This window comes from Taudactylus pleione, unplaced genomic scaffold (assembly GCF_031769625.1).
Source record: "Taudactylus pleione unplaced genomic scaffold, aTauple2 ptg000198l, whole genome shotgun sequence".
Lineage (NCBI taxonomy): Eukaryota > Metazoa > Chordata > Amphibia > Anura > Myobatrachidae > Taudactylus > Taudactylus pleione.
Window position 1 is genome coordinate 10996709 of NW_028284600.1, and position 12269 is coordinate 11008977.

A 12269-nucleotide genomic window follows, 5' to 3' on the forward strand; every position below is an offset into this window, starting at 1 on the left:
TACACCTCCTAGTCACAGGAGGCGGCCAATTCAACCTTCCCCTATATAAAGGAGACTCAGGGTGCACTCCTGTGAGTATAGGCTCCGAAACCTTACTCCGGCATTCCTGTTTGTGACTTCATTGCTCGTCCGTGACCTTGTTCATGACCCGATTTCGTCTGCTTCCTGGTACTGCGCTTCGTACTCTGGTTTGACCTTAGCTATACTCCACGACCTGCATACGTCTGCTCCCTGGTACCATCTTGTCCGTTTGGTTTTAACTTGGCTTGTCTACTACGTTACATGCCTTCATCATACTCCACCCCATCCAGAGCGCACCAGCACCTGTATTAGGGATCCTAGTCTGAGGACCGCCACCTGCGTGTTGGATGAAGCTAAGCCCAAACCTCCTTGCGGGGGTCCCTGGAGAATACCGCCGGCATGTTAGACTCCACGCCTCAGTAATAGGTCTTTCGCCAAACCCAAATACTGTGCAGCATCCACTACCCATCCGAGAGTTGCGACAAGGCGAAAAGCAACAACTCTCAGTGATACAGTATCCATCATAGGGTTAGCAAACGGTATCAGAATTGCTATATTTTCACAGAGGGCCTGATTTGGAGGTGGGTGCATGTGCAGCTGTCTGATGGTTTTTCTATTGCACATGCGTCTGTGTCGTGATGGTTTACTGATGGTCGGTCGTAGTGAGGATTTTGGACACAAAGTGATTGACAGATTAGCGTCCATCTCTGAATCAGGGCCTGATTCAGACCCGCTCGCGAGCGCTGAGTGTTCGCCAGCGGGTCGATGTTGGGCAAGTGCGCATGCGCACGACAGAGGCTGCTCCGTCGTGCGCATGCGCGAGACCCGGATAGCGACGGGCAATCCGTCGCTCAGGGTCTCGCTACAAAGGGGGCGTGCTGTCGATGGTGAGTGACAGCACGCCCCTTTGGTGGACATGCCGGGGGCGTAGCTGCCCAGACGGAGGCGTTCCCATGGGAACGCCTACCGTCTGGGGCCGGCCCCACTGACATCACTAGTGATGTCAGTGGGAGTGCTTTTGGCTCTGATAGACCCTACCGCAAGGGTCTCGTCGCAAGCCCGATGGTCGCAATGGTCTTGACCATCGCGACCATCATCATGGACGCTCGCCTAAGCTGTGGGTGGTAACCCACAGCTATGCGAGCGTCCAAGAGGCCGCACTATTAAAAAAATAAAACGCCCTTATTCAGAGCGGGCGCTCGTTCAGCGCGTCCGGCTCTAAATCAGGCCCTCAGTCCCAACTAGGCAATACCAAATGTATGGACACTTCAAGAATGACCATGGTAAATTTATTTAGTCACATTTTCCCCAATTTATTTTATTATGCCATTCATGATATTTGCAAACATATAAATCAGTTTACAGTAAGTTTGTTATTATTCAGGTGAATCAGATGTTTTGGTCTTAATGAGTTCAACAGAAATCGCTGCTAAACTGTGTGCAAAGAAAAAATGCATTTAGTCACCTGTATGCAGAGGTGTTTGCATGTTTTGGTGCGTCTGCACCCCTATGTATATGCTTGGCTTGCTGCTAGTCACTGTTCTAAGTGTACACTTGCACCTGCTCTACACTAGGCACAAACCATACAGGACACCTGGAAACATGTTTATCTTAAGTCCAACGCTGCATGGGTCATAGTTCCATTGACTCCCTCACTGTGGACACTGAGCCAGTCCAATAGTGTCAGTGAGTAAAATCTAATGACACCCCCCTTCCCCCTCTGGTCTTCATCTGGAACCGCTGAGATGCAGAATGGGCTTACCCTAAAAGCCCCCATACATCTGCCTGCTGTGTAATGACTCCCCGACCAGACTGGTACCGCCAATCCGCCGGTCGGAAATGTCGATCAGCCGTCATTGTTGTTTGCCGATCCGATGGAGAGTCTGTGAAATTCTTCATGTTAACAATCCCCAATTTGCTGAATGCGATCATATTTAGATCATGATCAGCAAATCTGTGAAATCCAACATATTGGATTTCACTGATGTACCCGACCCCAGCATCTGGGGCTCAGCATTGTAAATAATAAGATCTATGGTGGTTAAAACAAGAGAGCTATTTAAAACACAACTATATATACACCTGAAAAAAAATTAATATACAGATATGTCCTTAAACATCTTTTCTTTAGTTGAGGCAAAAAGCCCCTCTCGGCGTACCAGGTCCCATGAGACTCTGCAAGCGTGGGGCATCTTTTTTGCATTTTTTTTCCAAGAATTTGTCTAACCCGCCGGTGGTGTTCCCCATGGACTCGTGCAAGGAAGTATGGACTTCATTGTGCTGATTCTTTTGATATGCGACACTTGTATATCTGTGTGCAACTGAGTCTCTGAATCTGTATACTGTACGAAGTGCTACAATGTAGCAGCCACAGCTTTTTTCGTTCTGATTTCCTTTTTGCTCCATATACAGATTCAGGTGCACACAGATATCTCAGTGTCGCATATTAAATTAATAGGATTGTGAGTTAAACACATTTTCAGCGAAAAAAGATGCAGAAAAGACTCCCAGCGCTTGCAGAGTTGCACGGGACACAGGAGCTCATTCAGACCCGTTCGCTAGGCTGCGCTCGTTCACTGCCATAAGGAACAAAAATATGCAAATGATGCGATCGCACACTAAGGTATGAGGACGCCTCTTATGTCTGAACGTGCGATCGCCGGGTGAAGTTAGACACCCACCAGCCAGGAGTAAAGACGCCCACTTTCAGACGTCATCTCCAGGAAGTGTATGAAAACATTGGTACCATCGGGCGAAATCGAACCACCACGCAGTGCTTAAGGTAGACTCTAGGCTACCGCAAGCACTGTGATCACCGCTGCCTTTGTTTCTCTCGTATGACCCGTATGATGACGCTACGTGTTAATTATTCACACCCTAAAGTTGGTGTAAAAACGCCCTGTGGCATTTACACAGACCTGCCCCAGTCACCACCCACAGACGCCCCATTCTGTCACTCAAACTAGTGCTCTGGCAATATGCAGAGAGAGATCGTCTCCTGATCGCAGTGACTGGTTCGCGCATGCACACTGCGGCTTATACACATGTGCAGTTTGCAACAATCGTCCGGCTTCGAGCGATCGTGCCGAGTGAACGGGTCTGAATCCGGCCCACAGTGCGACACATTATACATGTTGTAATTAGAAGTAACACATCCTTGGATTAACCATTTGTAGTACTATTTTGTTTACAAAACTACAATAATATAATCTGAATACCCTTAATATAATAATATTGTTTGCAGGAGACAGATACATAACTAGAATAAAAGGGTATATAATATAATACAAACTCCAAAGGAATGAGCAATAATTATAAATAAAAAATAATAATAATAAATATTTATTAAGAGAATGAGCTTTACCACAATACATGAAAATCACCATGGTATAAAATCTGCTGAATACACATATTTAATACATTTAAATTTAAGAAAAATGTAAACTACACACTACGAAAAAGCTTTTGGCTACAGTAATTTTCATGAAATAAATTTCAAAACTCTACAACTATGCTGTCTTTCAGTTAAAATTCTAAGTTAATAACCATAGATTACATGCGGGTTATTGTTTTAGCAGTAAATATAGCTTACTGTAATTTTAATTTAGTAGGTACAGAGAGGAAAGTCATGAATGTATCTACAAAAATTAAGTATGAAGTTTTCAGGTTGAGGAATGAGGTCGGCAGGTAATATACAAAAAAAATGTTTACATTTCTGATTTTTTGCTTGAGATGTGCTATTTAATTTTAATTTCTATTCCTTTCAGTACCAAAAAGATTTGAAGTAAAAATTAATTTACCGTCCAATGTATCTATGACAGATAATTCTTTTCTCCTGGAGTCCTGTGGAAGGTAAGATGTAATGATACAGTATAACTTTACAAACTCACACTCTCCCCATGGCTATAGTACTGTAATAAATTTTATTTATACTTACACACAGTACCAGCAGACAAAACATTCACATACAAAGTGATAGGCTCAGAAAACATTCAGGGGCAGTGCTATATAGAATTGGCTGACCTGTTGGTGCCTTGTGCCTCCCAGAGCTACGTACTGTACATCAGTCATCACTCCTGTTGACCTCCAGGTGCCTCAACTCTCCAGTCTACTTATTTACAGTTCATCTGGTTCCTCATACCTGTGTGCCTCTTTCTCCTCTCTCCTGTGGTCATAACTGGTGCTTAACCATAGGGCTGCAACCTGTGAAGTTTCAGCAGTGGAGCCGCATTTTCTTGTGGGGTCCCTGGAGACCTGAGAGAGAAGAAATAAGTATCCCAATGCTTGTATCCTGTATCAAAATGAGGTCAGCTTGCTCCCTTAATAAACTGCAGCACCATGGTTATATTGTTTAGCTAGAATGATTGCACCCATAACTCTACCTACAGTACTTCATCTGAGGAATCCGAACTGCTCCGAACAGGAGGAATCCGAGTCCACCCGAACGCAAGTTAGGGTGTTCCCGCCTGACTCGGATTCCACCTCGAGGCCGAACGTCACCCGTCCGGCGTCGAATTCTCGCGAGACCTCGCGAGAGCCGGGTGCGTTCGGCCTCTATAAAAGGCGCGGCACCTGGCATTCGGAGCCATTTCGCGTGTCACGCGGTTAGTGAGTGTAGAGTAGACTTAGTGCGTGCACTGTGCTAGACTGCTAGAGTTAGATTAGACTGCAGACTAGAGTTAGATAGAGTAGGCAGTGTTCTTGCTGCTGGAGTTATTAATTATATATATTATAAAAAAAATAACATCTGTCCCCAGTGTGTGTGCTCCGTGACTGGGCATAATAAGCCCACTGTGTGTACTTTATTATACAAGCTACGTTACAGGGCATAGCCCACTGAGTGTATTATACAAGCTCCGTGACTGGGCATAAGCCCACTGAGTATACAAGCTCCGTGACAGGGCATAGCCCACTGAGTGTATTATACAAGCTCCGTGACTGGGCATAAGCCCACGGAGTGTATACAACTCCGTGACAGCCTGAGCATAGCCCACTGAGTGTATTATACAAGCTCTGTGACAGGGCATAGCCAACTGAGTGTATTATACAAGCTCTGTGAAAGGGCATAGCCCACTGTGTGTATTATACAAGCTCCGTGACAGGGCATAAGCCCACTGAGTGTATTATACATGCTCTGTGACAGGGCATAGCCCACTGTGTCTATTATACAAGCTCCGTGACAGGGCATAAGCCCACTGAGTATTATACAAGCTCTGTGACAGGGCATAAGCCCACTAAGAATTATACAAGCTCCGTGACAGGGCATAAGCCCACTGAGTGTATTATACAAGCTCTGTGAAAGGGCATAAGCCCACTGAGTGTATTAAACAAGCTCCGTGACAGGGCTTAGCCCACTGAGTGTATTATACAAGCTCCGTGACAGGGCATAAGCCCACTGAGTATTATATACGCTCTGTGACAGGGCATAAGGCCACTGTGTTTATTATACAAGCTCTGTGAAAGGGCATAGCCCACTGAGTGTATTATACAAGCTCCGTGACTGGGCATAAGCCCACTGAGTGTATACAAGCTCTGTGACAGGGCATAGGCAACTGAGAGTATTATACAAGCTCCGTGACAGGGCATAAGCCCACTGTATCTATTATATAGGTTCCGTGACAGGGCATAAGCCCACTGAGTGTATTATACAAGCTCCGTGACAGGGTATAAGCCCACTGAGTGTATTATACAAGCTCCGTGACAGGGCATAGCCCACTGAGTGTATTATACAAGCTCTGTGACAGGGTATAAGCCCACTGAGTACTATACAAGCTCCCTGACAGGGCATAAGCCCACTGAGTGTATTATACAAGCTCCGTGAAAGGGCATAAGCCCACTGAGTATATTATACAAGCTCTGTGACAGGGTATAAGCCCACTGAGTATTATACAAGCTCCGTGACAGGGCATAAGCCCACTGAGTGTATTATACAAGCTCCGTGAAAGGGCATAAGCCCACTGAGTGTATACAAGCTCCGTGACAGGGCATAGGCAACTGAGAGTATTATACAAGCTCCATGACAGGGCATAGCCCACTGAGTGTATTATACAAGCTCCGTGAAAGGGCATAGCCCACTGTGTGTATTATACAAGCTCCGTGACAGGGCATAAGCCCACTGAGTATTATACAAGCTCCGTGACAGGGCATAGCCCACTGAGTGTGTGATACAAGCTCCGTGACAGGGCATAGCCCACTGTGTCTATTATACAAGCTCCGTGACAGGGCATAAGCCCACTGAGTATATTATACAAGCTCTGTGACAGGGTATAAGCCCACTGAGTATTATACAAGCTCCGTGACAGGGCATAAGCCCACTGACTGTATTATACAAACTCCGTGAAAGGGCATAAGCCCACTGAGTGTATTATACAAGCTCTGTGACAGGGCTTAGCCCACTGAGTGTATTATACAAGCTCCGTAACAGGGCATAAGCCCACTGAGTATTATACAAGCTCCGTGACAGGGCATAAGCCCACTGTATCTATTATATAGGTTCCGTGACAGGGCATAAGCCCACTGAGTGTATTATACATGCTCCGTGACAGGGCATAAACTCAGTGAGTGCATACAAGCTCCGTGACAGGGCATAAGCCCACTGAGTGTATACAAGCTCCGTGACAGGGCATAAGCCCACTGAGTGCATACAAGCTCCGTGACAGGGCATAGCCCACTGAGTGTAGTATACAATCTCTGTGACAGGGCATAAGCCCACTGAGTATTATACAAGCTCTGTGACTGGGCTTAGCCCACTGAGTGAATACAAGCTCCGTGACAGGGCATAGCCCACTGAGTGTATTATACAAGCTCCGTGACTGGGCATAGCCCACGGAGTGTATACAACTCCGTGCAAGCCTGAGCATAGCCCACTGAGTGTATTATACAAGCTCCGTGACAGGGCATGTATAATACACTCAGTGGGCTATGCTCAGGCTTGCACGGAGTTGTATACACTCCGTGGGCTATGCCCAGTCACGGAGCTTGTATAATACACTTGTATAATACACTATGTGTATTATACAAGCTCCAAGACAGGGCATAGCCCACTGAGTGTATTATACAAGCTCCATGAAAGGGCATAGCCCACTCTGTGTATTATACAAGCTCCGTGACAGGGCATAAGCCCACTGAGTTTTATACAAGCTCCGTGACAGGGCATAGCCCACTGAGTGTATTATACAAGCTCCGTGACAGGGCATAGCCCACTGTGTGTATTATACAAGCTCCGTGACAGGGCATAGCCCACTGAGTGTATTATACAAGCTCCGTGACAGGGCATAGCCCACTGTGTGTATTATACAAGCTCCGTGACAGGGCATAGCCCACTGAGTGTATTATACAAGCACCGTGACAGGGCATAAGCCCACTGAGTGTATTATACATGCTCCGTGAAAGGGCACAGCCCACTGTGTGTATTATACAAGCTCCGTGACAGGGCATAGCCCACTGAGTGTATTATACAAGCTCTGTGACTGGGCATAAGCCCACTGAGTGTATACAAGCTCTGTGACAGGGCATAGCCCACTGAGTGTATTATACAAGCTCCGTGACAGGGCATAGCCCACTGAGTGTATTATACAAGCTCCGTGAAAGGGCAAAGCCCACTGTGTGTATTATACAAGCTCCGTGACAGGGCATAAGCCCACTGAGTATTATACAAGCTCACTGACAGGGCATAAGCCCACTGTGTCTATTATACAAGCTCCGTTACAGGGCATAAGCCCACTGAGTGTATTATACAAGCTCCGTGAAAGGGCATAAATCCAGTGAGTGCATACAAGCTCCGTGACAGGGCATAAGCCCTCTGTGTCTATTATACAAGCTCCGTGACAGGGCATAGCCCACTGAGTGTATTATACAAGCTCTGTGACTGGGCATAAGCCCACTGAGTGTATACAAGCTCTGGGACAGGGCATAGCCCACTGAGTGTATTATACAAGCTCCGTGAAAGGGCAAAGCCCACTGTGTGTATTATACAAGCTCCGTGACAGGGCATAGCCCACTGAGTGTATTATACATGCTCCGTGACAGGGCATAAGCCCACTGAGTGTATTATACAAGCTCTGTGACAGGGCATAGCCCACTGAGGGTATTATACAAGCTCCATGACAGGGCTTAGCCCACTGAGTGTATTATACAAGCTCCATGACTGGGCATAAGCCCACTGAGTGTATACAAGCTCCGTGACAGGGCATAGCCCACTGAGTTTTATTATACAAGCTCCGTGAAAGGGCACAGCCCACTGTGTGTATTATACAAGCTCCGTTACAGGTCATAAGCCCACTGAGTATTATACAAGCTCTGTGACAGGGCATAGCCCACTGAGGGTATTATACAAGCTCCGTGACAGGGCTTAGCCCACTGAGTGTATTATACAAGCTCCGTGACAGGACATAAGCCCACTGAGTATTATACAAGCTCCGTGACAGGGCATAGCCCACTGAGTGTATTATACAAGCTCCGTGACAGGGCATAAGCCCACTGAGTGTATTATACAAGCTCCGTGACAGGGCATAAACCCAGTGAGTGCATACAAGCTCCGTGACAGGGCATAAGCCCACTGTGTCTATTATACAAGCTCCGTTACAGGGCATAGCCCACTGAGTGTATTGTACAAGCTCTGTGACTGGGCATAAGCCCACGGAGTGTATACAAGCTCTGTGACAGGGCATAGCCCACTGAGTGTATTATACAAGCTCCATGAAAGGGCAAAGCCCACTGTGTGTATTATACAAGCTCCGTGACAGGGCATAAGCCCACTGAGTATTATACAAGCTCCGTGACAGGGCATAAGCCCACTGTGTCTATTATACAAGCTCCGTGACAGGGCATAGCCCAGTGAGTGTATTATACAAGCTCCGTGACAGGGCATAAGCCCACTGAGTCTTATACAAGCTCCCTGACAGGGCATAAGCCCACTGTGTCTATTATACAAGCTCCGTGACAGGGCATAAGCCCACTGAGTGTATTATACAAGCTCCGTGACAGGGCATAAGCCCACTGAGTGTATACAAGCTCCGTGACAGGGCATAGCCCACTGAGTGTATTATACAAGCTCTGTGACAGGGCATAGCCCACTGAGGGTATTATACAAGCACCATGACAGGGCTTAGCCCACTGAGTGTATTATACAAGCGCTGTGACAGGGCATAGCCCACTGAGGGTATTATACAAGCTCCATGACAGGGCAAAGCCCACTGTGTGTATTATACAAGCTCCGTGACAAGGCATAAGCCCACTGAGTATTATACAAGCTCTGTGACAGGGCATAAGCCCACTGTGTCTATTATACAAGCTCCGTGACAGGGCATAGCCCACTGAGTGTATTATACAAGCTCCGTGACAGGGCATAAGCCCACTGAGTATTATACAAGCTCCCTGACTGGGCATAAGCCCACTGTGTCTATTATACAAGCTCCGTGACAGGGCATAAGCCCACTGAGTGTATTATACATGCTCTGTGACAGGGCATCGCCCTCTGAGGGTATTATACAAGCTCCATGACAGGGCTTAGCCAACTGAGTGTATTATACAAGCTCCATGACTGGGCATAAGCCCACTGAGTGTATACAAGCTCCTTGACAGGGCATAAGCCCACTGAGTGTATTATACAAGCTCCGTGACAGGGCATAAACCCAGTGAGTGCATACAAGCTCCGTGACAGGGCATAGTCCGCTGAGTGTATTATACAAGCTCCATGACTGGGCTTAGCCCACTGAGTGTATACAAGCTCCGTGACAGGGCATAGCCCACTGAGTGTATTATACAAGCTCCGTGACAGGGCATAAACCCAGTGTGTATTATTCAAGCTCCGTGACAGGGCATAGCCCACCGTGTGTATACAAGCTCCGTGACCCCAGTTCATAGTGATAAAGTAATATGGATCACGAGAATGAACCGAGAGGAGAGCAGAAACAACATGTAAATGCTAGCATTGCCGCGGCTGGAAGTCCATCACTTTCATCTAAAGCTGATGCTCAAGGGCGTAGAGGCTTTAAAAACTTAGGGAACCTGAAATAAAAAAATTTAGATTTCACAGGGGTAAAGACAAAAAAAAAACCTCTAAAGACTACTACTACTATTGCAGAGAAGCAGAAAATTGGCAACATACCATTCACCACATGTAGTGGCAAGAAAAGACTCAGGCTTTGCCCTTTATTTCTGATTGGTGGTTGTGCAACTGTCAGTGAGGCATCTTGTGCCTCTCATGATGATAAAAGACCTTTTCAATCAGACTACAGAAGTGTGAAAAAATGTAAAACCAATAAGGCAGTAGAACAAACTGTGTTTTTTTGAAACACAAATGTCAGAAATCCCTGAGGAGAGTCTAAGTGGGTCCATGAGTGGTATTGCTATGTGTAAGCCTGACCTTTCAGAGAAGCCGCCCTCCACAGTTTCTTTTCCATCTGTAGTTGTGGGGATGAGCAGTATTGCCGAGGACATAGAAATTGAGGATGCCACCGTGGAATTGCAAGAGGATGAGAGGAATATATGTGCAGCTGACGCTGGCACTAATGAGGATGTTGAGGATGAGGATATTATTTGTATAAGTCAGGCACCAGTGGAAGCAGCTCCTGGCCAAGATAAGAAGGCCATTGCCATGCCTGGGCATAGAACCAACAAATCCACATTTTTGTGTGGAATTACTTTTACCCAAACCCTGACAATGTTTGTCAAGCCATTTGTAGCCTCTGTGAGACCACAGTTAGTAGAGGTAGGGACGTTAAGCATCTAGGAACCTCTATGCTATTTCATCATCTGCAGCGAGCTCATGACAGGTGTTTGATAACAGAAACTACTGCAAAAAAAATAACAACAAGCAGTCCAGCATTAGCTAGATGCCTTCTCTCTACTAAATCCCAGCACCTGCAATCTCCGCCGACAACACCTTCCTCCTCAATATCCTCAGGAATGATCAGTGGTAGTACAACATCCAATTTGTTAATGCTAAATCACGGTGACTCCTCCAATTTCCAGGACACCTCAGAAGAAACTGAATCTTTGAGCGCTAGGCCTGCTGCTGCTGCTGCTGCTGGTGGATCTTCATCACAGAAGTGGACCAAGAAGACTACAAGCAGTATACCGAAAAAACAATTGACTGTTAAAGAATCTTTTGCAAGGGGAAGCAAGTATGACAGCTCTCACCCTGTCGCATAGCGGATCACTGATGCCATGACAGCTATGCTAATATTAGATCTGCGTCCAATATCCGCAGTTAATGCAGTGGGATTTACACAGCTAATTGAGGTCATGTGTCCCCGGTACCAAATTCCATCTCGGTTTCACTTTATCCGAAAAGCCATTCCTCGGTTGTACCAGGACGTTAAACAGAACCTAATTATTGGCCTGCAAAATGCTATTGTACCCACTGTCCACTTAACCACAGATATGTGGACAAGCGGTAGTGGACAAACTAAAGATTACATGACTGTGACGGCCCACTGGGTGGGTGAATCGCCTTCAGCAGCAGCAGTATCTAACAAACAACACCAGCTCATTCAGAGGCAGGCAACTCTGTGCATCACCGGATTCAATAAGAGGCATACCGCTGACAACCTCTTAGAAAAACTAAGAGATGTCATAGAAACATGGCTTACCCCACTTGGACTCTCCTCAGGATTTGTGATTTCTGACAATGCTACAAATATAGTGAAAGCATTACAGCTGGGTGAATTCCAACACATCCCCTGTTAGTGGTGCAGGGTTTTTTAAAAATGACAGGGGCGTGCAGGAGATGCTGTCTGTGGACCGAAAAATTTCGGGACATTTTCGGCATTCAGCAACAGCGTGCAGGAGAGTGCAGCACCTGCAAGAGCAGTTTAATTTGCCCTGCCATCAACTGAAGCAAGAAGTGGTAACGAGGTGGAACTCAACCCTGTATATGCTTCAGCGGATGGAGGAGCAGCAAAAAGCCATCCATAGCTATACGACAAGCCATGACATTGGGAGAGGAGGGGGAATGTACCTTACCCCAGCACAGTGGAGAGTACTTTCTGTCTTGTGCAAGGTGCTCAAACCATTTGAAGTTGCCACTTGTGAAGTGAGTGCTGACACTGCTAGCTTGAGTAAGGTGATTCCCCTGATTTCGCTTTTGGAAAAGCAGCTGGAGAAATTGAAGGATGAGATTAAACAAAGTGATTCCGCAAAGTATGCTGGACTGATAGATCAAGTCCTTTGTTCGCTTCGCCAGGATCCACGGGAGGCCAAGATCTTGAAATCTGATCATTATATTTTAGCAACCATTCTTGATC

At 46.4% G+C, this 12269-nt stretch overlaps 1 protein-coding gene across 1 annotated transcript in view; it reads left to right on the forward strand.

Annotated features, from left to right (window-relative positions):
- LOC148518859 (pregnancy zone protein-like) overlaps positions 1–12269 on the forward strand; it is a 178516-nt gene that overhangs the window by 29771 nt on the left and 136476 nt on the right. Inside the window, exon 7 of the mRNA XM_088476942.1 lies at positions 3789–3873. Within this exon, the coding sequence (XP_088333068.1) occupies positions 3789–3873 (85 nt within the window). The remainder of the gene's footprint in view (positions 1–3788; positions 3874–12269) is intronic.